The sequence below is a fragment of the Gorilla gorilla genome, chromosome 9 (genome assembly GCF_029281585.2).
Source record: "Gorilla gorilla gorilla isolate KB3781 chromosome 9, NHGRI_mGorGor1-v2.1_pri, whole genome shotgun sequence".
Taxonomy (NCBI): Eukaryota; Metazoa; Chordata; class Mammalia; order Primates; family Hominidae; genus Gorilla; species Gorilla gorilla.
In genome coordinates, this window is record NC_073233.2 from 83,448,844 (window position 1) to 83,465,422 (window position 16,579).

The window sequence follows — 16,579 nt, forward strand, 5'->3', positions numbered from 1 at the left end:
GTGCTGGGATTACAGGCATGAGCCACCGCACCCAGCCTAGAATTTATCTTTAAAAGCAATATACAGTTGAGGCAGGAGGAAGCACATGAGAACCACGACAGCCACCCCAAAGAGATGGACACCACGCCAAGGCTGGAAGCTTTTGTTAATAATCAGACCTGTCCTAAAAAAGAATGCGGGGCTGCCTCTGAAGGAGGTAAGCTCTCTCTTCTTAGAGGTGCCTCGGTGCTTGCCTTTTTGGGATACTGAAAAGAGGGCTTCTGCCTGGGGCTGCAGACAGGAACCCCTGACCTCTGAGATGCCTTGCAGCTCAGAGTCTTTAATACATTTATTCCAGAATCCTTCGACTCTGAGATTTTAACATGTTAAGATTCCTTAGCTGGATTCAAAGACTCCTTGGGGGCTTTGAGTGGAAGTAATCTCTGATTCCTTGACCCTGAATCACAGAGTCTGAAGCTTTTGGGATCTGAGATTTCCCACAGTCCTTGTACTCAAAAGACTCTGAGCTGCAGAAGCCTACCCAGACAGAGAGGTTTGTCACCACCACCAGGCTTCCCCACAACCACTAACGGAGGACAGGGACCCAGGTGATTGACTCATTTGCTGGGTACTGGGATTTTTTTGCTCCCCAGGATCCAGGCAAGCACCTAGAAGAAAGAAGATACTCAATGAATTCACTCATGACTGAATGAATGAAGAGTCCCTACCCTGTCCCTTCCTCTCCATATTGTGTCCATCCAATAGCTATCATTAAACTACTAAAGAGGACTTTTCGGAGGGTAGGGAGCCTCGGCTGATCAGAAATTGAGCCACTGTCGCCCAGATTATTTAGGGTTTCCTAAATAATCTGCCTCACTGAATCACTGAATTCCCTACTAACAGGTACATACCCCACAGATGGACATCGCACAGGGCAAGGACTTTGTTCAGCTCTCAGCTGTGTCCTCAGCACCTAGAACAGTAATGAATACCCTAGCTTAACTTGGAGGTCAAGGAGCTATCAGTTTGCGAGGGTGGGGTAGGAATTGACAGTGAGACCTGAGGCCTGTGGGAGGGGACCCAAAGAGGGAGGGGATGCAATAGGGAGGGGGCCAGGGGTGACAAGGACTGAGGAAGGGAGAGAGGGGGGAAAAAAAGCAAGGGATGCCTTAGAACCACATTTCACAGCCAAGGGAACAGAGGCCCAGAAAGGGAAAGTAACCTGCTTAGGGTCACACAGCACCTTGCTCAGTGGAGAGCCAGGTTTTCCTTCCTGTGCACTCCTCCAAGCCCAGCCAGACCACCTGAAGTTCCCCAGGCATCTCTGCCTCTATTACTCCAAGACTTGAACTTTTCCGGTGCCGGGCAGGTACCGGGTCTGGTCTGCTCCCTCTGCCTCTGGCCATCGCTGAGGTTGAGGTTTTTTGAATGTACAAGTATGGAGAAGGGCACTGCCTTCAGAAGCCTGAACGTCTCCCCTGAGAGGGAGGGGGTGCACAGGACTCAATTGTTTCAGCTTGAAAATGGGGGAGAGCGGGGAGAAGGGGAGATGGCTCTGCTTGGGGCAGAACCCCTGCGGGGAAAGGGGCGCCTGAAAGAATGTGCGATTCGGAGTGGGCTAGCTTGTGCAGAGAGCCTGGGGGTGGGAGGAAGCTCGCACTCTGAAGGACACGCTGATCCCTGTGGGGACTCCCGGCGCCCCGCAGCCCGGGCCGCCGAGGGAGGCAGTAGGACCCAGGGGCCGGGAGGCGCCGGCAGAGGGAGGGGCCGGGGGCCGGGGAGGTTTTGAGGGAGGTCTTTGGCTTTTTTTGGCGGAGCTGGGGCGCCCTCCGGAAGCGTTTCCAACTTTCCAGAAGTTTCTCGGGACGGGCAGGAGGGGGTGGGGACTGCCATATATAGATCCCGGGAGCAGGGGAGCGGGCTAAGAGTAGAATCGTGTCGCGGCTCGAGAGCGAGAGTCACGTCCCGGCGCTAGCCCAGCCCGACCCAGGTGAGGGGCGGGAGACGCCAGCGTGCGTGCGGCCCGGGGGAGCGCCGAGCAATCTGGGGGTGCGCGAGGGAGTAAGAGGGGCGAGGGGACCCTGCGAAGCGTTGGGTGCCGAGCCAGAGCCTACAAATTGGAGTCCTCGGCACTTTGGGGGCCGCTGGAGGGTTTGGAATCGAGAGCCCAGGGCTAGCCAGTGATGGAGCCAGCTGAGGGCTAGGGCGGAGATCGGAGCCGGGTTGGGAGTCCGTGCACTCGGAGGACTGGGAAAAAGTGCAGGGACCCCTAGAAGGTGGTGGTGGCAGATACGAGACTAGGTGCTGTGTAAAGGGGGCTGGGGGCGGAGAGCAGAGCCTCTGCGGAAAGAAACAGAGGAGGAAGGAGATGGGTCTGGTGCCTCTTGTAGGGAGGACAGGCCGGCCTCGCAGTTCCAGGTCACTTCCGTTCTGGGGTTGAGGCTCAGGGGCAGCGGTGATTGGTGGCCCAGCCTCCTCACAGGCTTGCTGAGGGAATTTGAGCCTCCTGAAGGTAGTAGGGTGGTGGGAAAGGAGGTGAATTCGTCTCGACTCCTGGGGTCCATGTGCTCTGGTAGAAGTGGGCGACAGTGGCTCAATTTCTGATCAGCAGCTTGCAGCCTAGATGATGGCAGCCAAAGGAAAGACTTGGCCAGCGAGGCTCCCTACCACTCCGAAAAAGGGAGTGGGGGTCAGCAGGGTCTGCTCTGCTCTGGGGATTAAGGGGCTGACTAGAAGGATTTGAGTCTTTCCTTCTGTCCACTGCCACAGGGTTCTTGGAGTAACTGCAGGGTTTAAACTGCAGGGTCTAACTTCCAGAGGCTGGGGTTCCCTGCCCCCCAGCTTAGAGACATTCCTGAGGTGGCTGAAGAGCAGGAAGGAGAATGAATGCACTTCCAGACTGGCCCAGAGTCTCAGCCCCTCCTCTTCCTTGTTTCCCGCTGGTCCCTCTGGGCTGTAGGGCCCGGATGGAGGCCTGAGGAAAATGAGGGGGCTTTGGTTCTCCGGAATTCCGGCCGGAGCCACACCCTCCTGTCTTCAGATGGTTCATGTACCCATCCCCCCTTCCCGTCCTCTCCTTTGTCTCCTCTGTCACCGGGACTCCCAGCAGAGATTTTTTTTTGTACTGGCTGTGTAACAGGACACCGCATGCAGCCCTCAGGAGGGGCTCTGTGCTTCTGTGAGGAAGGACCCCTGTGCTGGGAAGGCAGACCCCTGTTTATCCCGAGGGACCTGGGGTGACCCCCTGCCCTGGCCTCGTTTCTCCCATTGTACAGTGAGGTGGTCGATCTCCAAGGTCCCTGTAGATTGGGGACTGGTTGTGCCCTCTGCGCCAGGGCACCTCCTCACCATCTCTCCTTTGCCGGCTCCCGCCCTCTTCACTCTTCTGTTTTCTTTCAGAATGAAAAAGGCAGGCATTGACCTCCCTCTGAGGCAGTTTCCAGGTACTTTAGACCTCTCAAGTGTTTGGGACCCTCTGGTGGGATCCCATCATCTCCTCCCCTTCCCTTCCAGACCCTGCTCAGTCCGGCTAGCTGTGGGCACAGCCCTGGCTAGGTGATCTTGTATTTTCTTTGTGGGACTGTAACTCAGCTAACCTTGGCCTGAGGGCTGGCATTTCTCTGTGGCAAGATGGGCTGGGCTGTGGGAGGCGGGCCTGCTTGCAGTAACTTGCCTTCCCCCATTCCTGCTGCTGGGTTCAGTGGGGCTGCCCTTCTCCCCAGTAGCGCATTTCCCTTCAGAGATTCATGTGCGGATGGGAAGGGAACTAAGGCCAAGAAGGCTCCTGGAGTCCCCTGGCAAATACGTGGCACCCCCTGGGACCTGAATCAGGCCTGCTTCCCAGGCTGGAAGCCCCCCTCTGCCGGCCGGTGGAGATAGTTCAGCCTCCTGCCTGCCACGTCACCACCAGGAGCAGGCGCTAAGCTGCTGCGGGCCTAGCGGGCTGCCTGAGGAATCCCAAACCAGTTATTTGGAGCTTGCTTGAGAAGCCCCTCCCAGTCCTTTGAGGTTCTGGCTGGTGCGGGTGGGGGCTGTCAAGATGGTAACTGCCACGTGGCATGGCTGGGAGTGGGCTCTTCAGCTGCCTCCTCAGGGAAGGAAGGCTGGTGGCCTCTGCTGTAGTCTGAGCTCCAGCATCACTGGTCTGGATCAGAGGTGGCTTTTGAGTAGGGTGGCCATATGCCTATTGCCCTGGCATAATAATTAGTAGTGCCCATTTTACTCTTATAAGTGTCCTTGTTTGTGCAATAAATTATATGGTTGCTGTGCCTTTGAGGCTCCAGTTCTGGCAGGGAAGGAGCCAGGGCTGGGATGGAGGTGTCTTGGGGTTTATTCTAGGCCCCAAGATATCCCCTTCATTTTAGGGTGAGACTCAGATCTCCCCGCTCCTTCCAGACATTTTTAGATCTCTGGGCCTTCCCTCCTCTCCCCACCTCCCTCCCCTTGGACCCTTTGCTTCCCTTATACTGCACCTTCAAGGCTCCGAGGAGGGAGGCAGTCCCGGGAGATGGGGAGCCTGTCCAGGTTTTTGGGATGGCAGCAGTAGAATCTTCCCAGAAATACAGTGGTCCCCAGGCAGCCAGAGTCCTGAGGGTCTTCCACCAGGATTTCAAATGTTCGGTCTTCTTAAGGATGACTACAAGTTGGGATCTACCAGAGCAGTGGGATCGCAGCCTCCACCAGGATTCCTTCTATCCTTCCCTTTGCCCTGTCATCTCTCCGGTGCTGTTGCATGATGTAGAGGAGGATAATGGCCCGAAGGGAGAGAGGGAGTGTGGAAGTATCCCAGGAACAGAGACTGTCCCAGTTGGAGGCCCAGAGAGGGAACTGGGGCTTGTCCTGGGGGCCACTGCTACTGCTGGGGCTTGGGGAGGAGGCCTGAGGGCAACCCTGAAGCCGTGGAGCAGATGGCCTGTGTGGCAGTGGCTGTCAGATGGGAGGGCAGAATGGAATCTGATGTGGCTCCAGCTTCCTTGAAGGCTGAGTGCACATCTGGCCAGCTGCTGGTGATGGGGGAGGGGGTCACTGCTCTATTGAGCTATGTGTGACTCACCCTTTTCCCTAGTATCCTGTCCTTGTGCTATGTCAGGAAGCCTCCTCCCCAGCCCCACCGAGTCTTCAAAGGAGTTGGTCCCCCAGGAGCTTTTGTCTTGGGGATTTCCAATCTGCACTGGGAGCACTGTGGGTAGATGGGCATTCCAAGTTCCTGCCCAGACAGAAGCCGTGGGCATGGAGACCTGGACCCTTCAGCTTGGAAAAGGGAGACTGAGGCTGAGTGGACACAGGACACACACACACTCTCAGGGTCACCCTTGGGGCAGCAAAGTGGAGCATCTTGGCTCCCCATTTAATGAGTAACCCAGCTGGTGACTCATTAACATCCCAGAGCAGAATGAAAGGCATGGGGGCGGGGCAGCCCTCCGGCTCTGTCCCTCATCCCTTGCCCAGGCATCTGGGTTTCCTGCAGATTCTCAGCTCAGCTGCTGCTTTTTCTCACTGGAAAAGGGCTCCCAGGGTTATGTGAGATCAGGGCTGACCACTCTATAAACTGATGAGGACCCCAGGTCTGGCCAAGTGACACTGTTTTACCTTCGTTCAGGAAGAGCTGAGGCCTACTGTGTACTAGGCACGGGAGATATAGTGGCAACCAGATTGGCTAGCTTTTCTGTCCTGGAGGCCACAGCCTACTTAGGAGCAGAAATAGATAGGAAATAAACACACAAATAAGTGGAAGTGTTGGCTGGCCAATGCAGGAAATCAATAAGGTGGTCTGGTGGTGACTTGCTGGGAATGCTTCTTTGAGTAGGGAGGTAACAGAGGCCTCTGAGAGGCTGGCAGCTCTGAGTCAGGTCTGGGATTCCTGGACTGTGGGCTCTCTTGCCCCCATCTCCAGGGGACTTGTGGCAGCCAGAGGGCTGAGGGTGGTTGTTGGGGAGGAAGGCCTTGGGCTTCAAGACCACCCTGTCTGTGCAATCCTCACAGGCCCAGCGTGGTGCACGCAAACCACCTCCTGGCCATGCGCTCCCTCCTGCTTCTCAGCGCCTTCTGCCTCCTGGAGGCGGCCCTGGCCGCCGAGGTGAAGAAACCTGCAGCCGCAGCAGCTCCTGGCACCGCGGAGAAGTTGAGCCCCAAGGCGGCCACGCTTGCCGAGCGCAGCGCCGGCCTGGCCTTCAGCTTGTACCAGGCCATGGCCAAGGACCAGGCAGTGGAGAACATCCTGGTGTCACCCGTGGTGGTGGCCTCGTCGCTGGGGCTCGTGTCGCTGGGCGGCAAGGCGACCACGGCGTCGCAGGCCAAGGCAGTGCTGAGCGCCGAGCAGCTGCGCGACGAGGAGGTGCACGCCGGCCTGGGCGAGCTGCTGCGCTCACTCAGCAACTCCACGGCGCGCAACGTGACCTGGAAGCTGGGCAGCCGACTGTACGGACCCAGCTCAGTGAGCTTCGCTGATGACTTCGTGCGCAGCAGCAAGCAGCACTACAACTGCGAGCACTCCAAGATCAACTTCCGCGACAAGCGCAGCGCGCTGCAGTCCATCAACGAGTGGGCCGCGCAGACCACCGACGGCAAGCTGCCCGAGGTCACCAAGGACGTGGAGCGCACGGACGGCGCCCTGCTAGTCAACGCCATGTTCTTCAAGCGTGAGTCGGGGGCGCGTTCAGGGGTCCTCCTCCTCCTCCTCCTCCTCCCAGGACCCCCTGCAAGAGTTAGGACGACATTCCGTGCGCTCCATTCTTCACTGCTTCTCATTTATGCTGTGACAACCCAGGGAGGCAGGACTGTCACTCAGCTTTTTGTACAGACTGGAAACTAGATTCAGAGACAGGTAGCAGCGTGTAAAGGAATGGTTCAGGGAACGGAGGCCCCAGAGGGACTCCATGGAATGTATTCCGACCGAATTTCGTCAAAGTGCTCGTCCTTGTGTATCTTGGAATGAATAACATTTAATAATCCATTCTGCCTCAGTAGTGAGCTAGAGAAAGAACTCGAATCCTTTTTTTAAAATTATTTTTATTTTGAGATGGAGTCTCACTCTGTCACCCAGGCTGGAGTGCAATGGCACGATCTCAGCTCACTGCAGCCTTGGCCCCCGGGGTTCAAGCAATTCTCCTGCCTCAGCCTCCCGAGTAGCTGGGGTTACAGGTGCCTACCACCACACCCAGCTAATTTTTGTATTTTTAGTAGAGACGGGGTTTCGCCATGTTGGCCAGGCTGGTCTCAAACTTTTGGCCTCAAGTGATCTGCCCGCCTCGGCCTCCCAAAGTGCTGGGATTACAGGTGCGAGCCACCATGTGCCAAGACCCAGAATCCTTAAAGCAACCTTGGGGGCAGGCAGTGTTACCTTCATTTCACAGTGAGGAAACTGAGGCTCAGCAAGGAGGAAGCAGAGCCAGGCCTCAGGCCCAGATGCCTCTGTCTTCAGTTGAAGATTAGATGTAGGGTTAATAAATATTTTTGAGTACCTCCATAGACAACACTATTCTCACAGTTTGCTATGAGAATGAAGTAACCCTCGTTTTACAAATGAGGCCAAGCTAGGAGAGCTGAGGTCTCCCCGAGTCAGTGGCTGAGCTTGGATTGGAACACAGGTCTGGCTGTGAGCAAGGGCAGGGTTCAGGCCACTCTCAGACATTTTTTGTTGTTATTTTCTGGTCATGGAGGCAGAACTTGCAGAGGAAAATGAAGGGTGGGCCGAGCACAGTAGCTCACGCCTGTAATCCTAGCACTTTGGGAGGCTAAGGTGGGTGGATCACATGAGCCCAGGAATTTGAGACCAGCCTGGGTAAGATGGAGAAACCCCATGTCTACAAAAGATTAGCCAGGCGTGGTGGCGCATGCTGGTAGTCCCAGCTACTCTGGAGGCTGAGGTGGGAGGATCGCTGGAGCCGGGGAATTCAAAACTGCAGTGTGTCATGATTGCACCACTGCACTCCAGCTGTAGGATGGAGTGGGACGGACCTTGTCTCAAAAAGAAAAAGATAAAAAAAAATTAAGGGTGGTCATGGGGCACTCCCTGCCCAGGGCACAGCTGTCCCTCAGGTACCAGGGAAGGTAGAAAGCCCACCTCAGAGCATGTTTCCAAAATATCTGACAAGTGCTAGAGCTGGGGGTGGCCATAGAGGTGGCTGAGCTGAGGGCGGAATTAATTCTCTATCATATGGGAGCAGCAGGCACTGACTGTAGGGAACCGCATCCTCAGATGGCATGTCCTGGGGCCAAGACCCCTTCCCAAAGCTGGGAACATAGACTCTGTGGGCTGGGTGCTCTATAGCTGGGCCCTGAAGAATGAAGCAAAGACCTGTGGCAAGGATAAATCAAGGGTCTGCAGCTGGGGGTGGCTGTGGGCTGTGATTGTGTTTGAGGGCAGCCATGTGTCTCTGACCCTGTGTTTTGCCCCAACTACAGCACACTGGGATGAGAAATTCCACCACAAGATGGTGGACAACCGTGGCTTCATGGTGACTCGGTCCTATACCGTGGGTGTCATGATGATGCACCGGACAGGTAGGTGCTGTGAGGAGCAGGGTGTCAAGGTGGGTGGGGGTCCAAGGGTAGTTGGTCTGACCCACCCCTGCACACAGGGTGCCCAGTGTCCTTTCCGCTCCTCTCCCAGGCCTCTACAACTACTACGACGACGAGAAGGAAAAGCTGCAAATCGTGGAGATGCCCCTGGCCCACAAGCTCTCCAGCCTCATCATCCTCATGCCCCATCACGTGGAGCCTCTCGAGCGCCTTGAAAAGCTGCTAACCAAAGAGCAGCTGAAGATCTGGATGGGGAAGATGCAGAAGAAGGCTGTTGCCATCTCCTTGCCCAAGGGTGTGGTGGAGGTGACCCATGACCTGCAGGTAAGGGGTGGCCCAGCCTAGGGGCCTGCAGGCCTTGGAGCCAGGGGGAGGTGCTTGGGGGGCCCACGCACCAATTCAGCAGGTCTGTCCCAAGACCCCCTGGATGTCCAGGCAGTGCTGGGCTCTGTGATGGGGGAAGCTGGGGCAGGAAATGTGGGCCATGCCCTTGGGAAGATGATGATAATACCAGCAGCTAAATATAACGGAACATTCCTGTATGCTAGGCGTTCTTCTAAGCACTTTATATGTATTATTATTATTTTTTTTTTGAGATGAAGTCTCACTCTGTTGCCCAGGCTGGAGTGCAATGGTGCCATCTCGACTCACTGCAACCTCCACTTCCCGGGTTCAAGCGATTCTCCTGCCTCAGCCTCCCGAGTAGCTGGGATTACAGGCATGTGCCACCACCCCCAGCTAATTTTTGTATTTTTAATAGAGACAGGATTTCACCATGTTGGCCAGGCTGGTCTCAAACTGCTGACATCAAGTGATCCTCCTGCCTCAGCCTCCCAAAGTGCTGGGATTACAGGTGTGAGCCACCGTGCCCAGCCTTTATACATATTAAACTCTTTTAATCCTCAAAACAACTTTATTAGGTAGGACTATAAGTTTCATCTTAGAGATGAGGAAACTGAGGCTCAGAAAGGTTAAGTAACCTGTGCAAAGTCACACAGCTAGTAATTCAGACATCTTGCACCAGAGCTAACCCTCGGTCACTGCACTGCCTCTGAGGTCTGAAGTGCCCCCAGTTATAGATTGTTTAAGCTGGAGGATTATCTACCATGCAATAATCAGACTGGTAGCTATGGGTCATCTAGGATGGCCAGAAACTTAACACACATTCTCAAGATTCTCCCTTGCAACCACCCTGGGTAGTGGGCAGAGGCTCAGAGAGTAGCAATGACTCCCTAAGGTTCCCCAGGCTCATAAGTGGTGGAGTTGCAATTAGACCTCAAGGTAAAAACATAATAGCCTCCTTTTTGTCAATCGAGAGATATTTTTGACTTACCCAAAAAAGGAAACTTTCGTGTCATTCTTTCCTTGGATGCCACAAATGGTTCTCACCTGCAGAATCGATCCAGACTTGCTGCCCAGAGAGCTTGGAGAGATAAAGCTGGAGATGAAGTGGGGCTTAGGCTCCAAACCAGGGACAAGTGGAGCTCGTACTGGTCTGTGCTGTAGACCCTGGGAGTTCCTGGAGAGGGGTCACTGTCTCCCTCCTGGTCCTGGCCCTGATCCTTCCCCAGCCCCTTCTCCAGTGGCTGTTGTCCCACCCCCTTCTCCCCTTGTTCCTCTGGTGTCTTCCTGGAACCCTCAGTGGAGACCCCACCCCCCAGATATGGGGTAGATTGAGTTAGGAAATTTGAGGCGGATGACGTGTACAAGGTCATCGGGGTGGGAAGAGCTGAGCCTACCTCGAATGCCTGTCTCATGACCCTCTGACTCTCAGGACCTCAGGCCTAGTTCCTGTGTGGCCTTGCCAGGGAGGTGGATGTTATCCTGCAGAATCCTGGACCCTGGATGCTGCCATTCACTCAGCCCACAGCCATTTACTGTCCTCTCTCCTGCATTGAGAGCCAGGGAGAGCGCTGGACATGGGCCCCGCCCTCAGGGAGCTCCAAGCCAGGTGGGAGAGACAGGCAGCACCAGACTGATAACAGGAAGGTCCAGGGAGGCACCACTCATCCTGTGGGCTCGGGAAGGCTTCCCGAAAGAAGTGGTTTCTAAAGAGCCCTAATGGGAGACAGGATGGCCATCCAGGATATAAGCTGTTCTGTGAGGCTGTCTGGAGAGTGGGGTGGGGCGTGCCAAGGGATGTGGCTGGAGGCTGCCACGGAGGCACAGGTCATATGTTAAAGAGCTTATGGTTGGCTTCCAAGAGCTGTGCAGGGCCATGGAAAGGTGTGTGTGTGTGTGTGTGTGTGTGTGTGTGTGTGTGTGTGTGTGTTTTAACTTTTTACTATCGAACACTGGAAAAATAAAAGTAGATTAGTGTAATGAAACCTCAAGTGTCGGTCGCCCAGCTTCAAGCATTATCAGCTCCTGGCCAATAGTGATCCATTTATACCCACTAATTCCCCCCTGCATCTGATTATTCTGAAGCAAATTCCAGGCATCCTATCACTCTGGACAGGTTTTCAGCCCCAGAGTGATGTGGACATAGTTGTCCTTAGATCAGTTTTTCTCAAACTTGAGTATGCTAAGGAAGCACTTGGGGAGTTTGTGAAAAGGAATCCATGCCCACTCCCAGAGATTCTGATTCGGGGGGTCTGGGCTGGGGTCAGGACATGAGCATTTGAGATAAGCTCCTGGGTGGTGCCCATGCTGCCTGTCCCTGAACTGCAGCTGGGCAGTGCCGGGATACGTTCTCACTTGTTTTTCTGAGTCTCAGCTTCCTCATCTGTGAAGTGGCAATTAGAAGCCCTTGTAGGGTTGCAGTGAGAATTGAGAAAGCTGTGATTTGAAGTGCCAGTGCCATGCCTGGCATACAGAAGGTGACCAGGGGTGTTTCTCTCCTCTCTGAGGAGCGGTCAGGGTAGTATGGGGTGGAGGGTTTGAGGGTGGAGGAGCCTGGCAGCCATGGCCTTACCTGGCACACCTCCTTGTTCCCACAGAAACACCTGGCTGGGCTGGGCCTGACTGAGGCCATTGACAAGAACAAGGCCGACTTGTCACGCATGTCAGGCAAGAAGGACCTGTACCTGGCCAGCGTGTTCCACGCCACCGCCTTTGAGTTGGACACAGATGGCAACCCCTTTGACCAGGACATCTACGGGCGCGAGGAGCTGCGCAGCCCCAAGCTGTTCTACGCCGACCACCCCTTCATCTTCCTAGTGCGGGACACCCAAAGTGGCTCCCTGCTATTCATTGGGCGCCTGGTCCGGCCTAAGGGTGACAAGATGCGAGACGAGTTATAGGGCCTCAGGGTGCACACAGGATGGCAGGAGGCATCCAAAGGCTCCTGAGACACATGGGTGCTATTGGGGTTGGGGGGGAGGTGAGGTACCAGCCTTGGATACTCCATGGGGTGGGGGTGGAAAAACAGACCGGGGTTCCCGTGTGCCTGAGCGGACCTTCCCAGCTAGAATTCACTCCACTTGGACATGGGCCCCAGATACCATGATGCTGAGCCCGGAAACTCCACATCCTGTGGGACCTGGGCCATAGTCATCCTGCCTGCCCTCAAAGTCCCAGATCAAGCCTGCCTCAATCAGTATTCATATTTATAGCCAGGTACCTTCTCACCTGTGAGACCAAATTGAGCTAGGGGGGTCAGCCAGCCCTCTTCTGACACTAAAACACCTCAGCTGCCTCCCCAGCTCTATCCCAACCTCTCCCAACTATAAAACTAGGTGCTGCAGCCCCTGGGACCAGGCACTCCCAGAATGACCTGGCCGCAGTGAGGCGGATCGAGAAGGAGCTCCCAGGAGGGGCTTCTGGGCAGACTCTGGTCAAGAAGCATCGTGTCTGGCGTTGTGGGGATGAACTTTTTGTTTTGTTTCTTCCTTTTTTAGTTCTTCAAAGATAGGGAGGGAAGGGGGAACATGAGCCTTTGTTGCTATCAATCCAAGAACTTATTTGTACAATTTTTTTTCAATAAAACTTTTCCAATGACATTTTGTTGGATTGTGGAAGAAGATTGGATCAGGAGATTCTTACACCATTCTTCCCAGGGGACAAGGTCTCCTGTTAAGGCAGACTCGCTACTGATGGCTCATATCAGGCCCTGGAATGCTGGCAGATCACTGTGCAGACAGCGCGAAGTGGCAGGTGCATTCCATGCTGACCCGGGAAATGGTTCTGGCTCTGGCAGCCCTGGAGAAGTTGCAGCTGCAGGACCTGAATGAGAGCACTGGACCTGGAGCCAGTCTTCAGCTTCTTCGCCTTTCTTTCTTTACCCTTTTTTAAAGATGTGGGTCTTGCTATATTGCCCAGGCTGGACTCAAACTCCTGGGTTCCAGCGAACCTCCTTCCTCAGCCTCCTGAGTAGCTGGGACTACAGGCAGGGCTATGGGCATGAGCCACTATGCCCAGCTCCCCTAGTCCTTCCTTGCACGCTGACCTCATGCTATATCCAGGGCTACAGGTACAAACTCAGGCACACATTTAGTAAGTTGCCTGGCTTTGGGCTGGGCTTTGGAAGGAGATTGTGGGGATCCTTGCCCTTAGGTGGCCCAAAGTGTTGGATTTGTAGCAGGGGAGGAGGAGGCACCCAACACAGTCCTTTTTGACACAGTCCTCCGGTTGGATGCCTCATGGTCCTTAGGGCTCCTGACACTGTACCTTAGGGAGAGAGGGATGCACAGGATGGAGCCAGTGGCCAGGGAGGCAGAGGAGCAGAGGATATTGGGCTGGAGGCCCATTTCTGCTGCCTGCTGGCCATTTAACCTAGGACAGGTCATTTTTCTCTCTGGGCACGTCCAGCTTTCCTCTGCCAAAGATTGTGACCTGGGGGTTGTTGGTTCAGGAAGGGACCCCTTACCTGGCTGAGCAATCCAGCAGTAGCCACCAAGATGTACATGGGTCTGCAGAAGGGCCAGCTGATTCACTCCCATCATTGCCACGACAGTTTCAGCAAGACTGCTCAGAGTCCCAGGGCCATCCTGTGCTTCGGCTCAATCATTCAGATCTCTATATTCAAGTGGCTTTGTCTAGAGGTGGAGACTTAGGGACAGGGTACTCAGCGCTCACTGTGTTCCAGGCACCTGGATCATTCTGTTCCAGGTGTGCCACGCTTGTCCCCCTGCCTCAGGGACTTTGCACTAGCTGTCCTTTCTGCCTGGCAGGCGGTTCTTGTAGATGTTTGCAGGGTTGCTTTTTGTCATCCAGGATTCAGCGTAAACGTTGTCTGCTCAGAGAGGCCTTCCCTGACCACCCTACACAACCAGTCCCTCTCCCACCTCAGTTTCTCTACCATGATTTCTCACTTTACTGACTCCTTAGCACTATGAAATTACCCACTTAAGACTTCCCTGCCCGCCTCCCCTCCTAGAATGGAAGCTCCATGAAGAGAGGGTCCATGGCTGTTTGTCTATTGCAGTAAATCCTGCACCTAGCTTTAGCATCATGCACATATCGAGGAAGGCTCCCAGGAGGAGGTGATTTGGGGGCTGCTTTAAAGGGTGAGTAGGCATTTCTGGATCAGAATAATGCTTTGAGTGAAACCAGCTGGTACGCCTTTGTGTTTTGCTCCTCCTATGTGCCAAATACTTAATATGTACAATTTTATCCAAGCTTCCTAACAGCTTGGCTAGTTAGGGATTATCCCCATCTTACAGGTGAGATAACAGGCTGAGCAGTTAAGTGAGCTGCCTGAGGCCCTACAGTCAGTGGGGGCCGAGTTGGGACTAGATCCTAGTCGGTTGGGTAGTTGCTTCGCCACATAGGAAGGGCAGGAGAGGCCCCTAACACAGTGCCTGGAACCCAGCACTGAGCACAGATTCTAGTAATGAAGGCATGTTAACTTGCATACGATCTGTATCCATCTCTCTTAATCCTTGCAATAGCCCCGTTAGGTGGGAAGTCATCCTAACTTTACAAGGTGCAGCTCAGAGAAGGCAAAGACTGGACTGGAACCTAGGACTCCTGGCCCTGAAGTTCAGCCTGTGACAGCTCCCCCACCAAGTGGGAATGGGCAGTAAAATAAGCCAGGCCTGGGTGTGGGGCCACCGAGAGGACCCAAAGGGGGTCTTGAGGCCATGCTGCTCCATCCTGACTCAGGTGGGGAGGGTGGTAAGAGGTCTGTGCTGTTGCATCTCAAACACCCGTCCGTGAGGACTGGAGTTGCTGGTGTGTCAGTGGCAGTGCAGGTGGCAGAGGTGGGTGAATTAGGGGTGGGGTGGGGTCTAGAGGTTGGTCCAGCCAGTGTTGCTGCCCCCCAGTGCCCCATCACTGCCCTGTGTGGAGCTTTCCTGCTGCCTGGAGGCCATTGGAGGGATTACCCTGTTATTCTCACCCTGGTGCTTGTTAAAGTCTCGGGAGATAATAAGCCTGTTGGATTGTGCGGGTCCCAGATGTGGATGCGGATTAGCCTTCTCCTGAGTGCCTCCTGTGTGCCTGGCACTGCCATGTATGATTTCATTTACTTTTCAGACTTCCCTCCAGAGTAGCTATTACTGCCCCATGTTATGGACAAGAAAACTGGGGCTCAGAGAGGTGAGGTGACCAGCTCAAGGCCACCCAGCAGGACAATGACAGAGCTTGGCTCACATGGGAACCCAGGTTTCCTGGCTGTAGAGGAAGGAGAAGTTACTGACGTGTGTGAGCTCCATGCTCCATAGTTTGCAGGGGGCGGTCACCCATCTTTTCACCAGTCCCTGCAGCACGGGGCTTGTTGTCCTGACACTCCAGCTGTGCCCTCTGCGACAGCATGCCCTTGTCTGCCTGTGTCCTGCTGCATCCCCGCACTTAGCACAACGCCTGGCACACAGGAGGTGCCTAATAAATGCACCTTCTAAGGAAGCAGTCTAGTGGGAGCTGTGGTGTTTAGCAGCAGAGGCGTTGGAGCCTGACAGACCTGACGGGCGTCCCAGCTCTGCCACTCCCTAGCTGTGTGACCATGGGTCAGTTACTTACCTTCTTTGAGCTTCAGTTTCCTCAGTAGTAAGGTGGAAATGATAACAGTACTTACCTCATAAGGTTGTGGTGAAAGTTAAATGAGGTAATCCATGGTACTTGGCAAATACATAGCCAATAAACATTATTAGTAGTTACTAATAAGTGAAGGTAGTGATTCAAAATCATACAGCAGAGCTGGGATTTGAGCCTACCTCTCTGCAACTGTAAAAAGACTGACCCCTTCCATTATGCCACAGTACCTTGGGTTCAGGCTGGGCTGAAGTGTCAGGGGAGACTCCTGGAAGAAGGGGCTAGAGCTGGACGACAAGAAGGAAAGAGGCATTCCAGATGTGAGGAACAGCTGGAACAGAGGTGCAGCAGTTGCGATGGGCAGGGTGACCGTGGAACACAGGGAGGGGGGTGGTGAGGAGGGTTGAAGTGGGAGATGGAGGATTGAACTGCTACATGATGGGAGCCCCCTGGATAAGGCACTCAGAGGGTCAGTGAGCATTATTAGAGGCAGGACAGATGGCCCTCGCCACTCAATCCCTCTGAGTTTCCCAATCCTCTGTCCCGCCACTCCCGCTAACTCTACAGCCCCTCTCAGTTCTCACCATCTCCCCTTCCCATTTGCCCATGCTGTCTCCTCTGCCTGGTCCCAGGGCCCTCCCCTCTCTGCCTGTTGAGCCCCCTCATCCTTAGAGGCCTATTTCAAAGGGTACTATAACCCCCAGGGAACCTTCCAGGCCCCTAGACAGAAGCAAGACAGCATGCACAGCAGCATCCCTTCAGGTGCCCTGGAGACACACCATCCTTCATGCATCTTGCTGCCGTCTTCCGTTTTCTCAAGTGTGACTTTTCTCAGTCTGCTCAGCTCCACCACGTGGTCGTCTCCAGTGCCCCATCCCTCTGGGCGCACCCAGTTCACACTGACCCGCCTGGCTGCTCCAGCAAGAATGAGGAAGTGGCTTTGTATTGAAAAGACCCACGCTAAGAAGTGGACAGTTCTTTTCCTTTCTTTTTTTCCATGTCATTTCTCCATTTACCCATTCTTGGTGTAAGCAGAGGTCCCAAGCTCAGCAGGGGAAACTCCAGGCAGAGGAGAGTGCCCTGAGCCACATTTTCTGACTTCCTTTTTTTTTTTTTTGAGACTCACTTTGTTGCCAGGCTAGAGTGTAGTGGCATAATCTCGGCTCAC

General features: G+C 54.6%; 1 protein-coding gene across 2 annotated transcripts; it reads left to right on the forward strand.

Moving 5' to 3' along the window:
* The first annotated feature begins 1,740 nt into the window (after positions 1–1,740).
* Positions 1,741–12,440, forward strand: SERPINH1 (serpin family H member 1). Of its 2 annotated transcripts, XM_031015992.3 has the most exons (6): positions 1,785–1,969; positions 3,379–3,422; positions 5,962–6,617; positions 8,383–8,481; positions 8,591–8,823; positions 11,439–12,440. In XM_031015992.3, exons 3-6 carry the CDS (start codon positions 5,996–5,998, stop codon positions 11,739–11,741), a joined length of 1,257 nt encoding a protein of 418 aa, XP_030871852.1. In that variant the 5' UTR covers positions 1,785–1,969; positions 3,379–3,422; positions 5,962–5,995; the 3' UTR covers positions 11,742–12,440. The 2 variants fall into 2 exon arrangements, with proteins under 2 accessions (XP_004051880.1, XP_030871852.1); XM_004051832.4 differs by lacking the exon at positions 3,379–3,422 and having other exon boundaries at positions 1,741–1,969.
* The last annotated feature ends 4,139 nt before the right edge of the window (positions 12,441–16,579 follow it).

What these genes read in the sequence shown, in the direction of transcription:
- SERPINH1 (XM_004051832.4), top strand. Translation starts at nt 5,996, where the DNA reads ATGCGCTCCCTCCTGCTTCTCAGCGCCTTCTGCCTCCTGGAGGCGGCC. An exon ending in CAACGCCATGTTCTTCAAGC is followed by an intron (nt 6,618 to 8,382) that starts GTGAGTCGGGGG and finishes CCCCAACTACAG; the next exon opens with CACACTGGGATGAGAAATTC. An exon ending in CATGATGATGCACCGGACAG is followed by an intron (nt 8,482 to 8,590) that starts GTAGGTGCTGTG and finishes CTCCTCTCCCAG; the next exon opens with GCCTCTACAACTACTACGAC.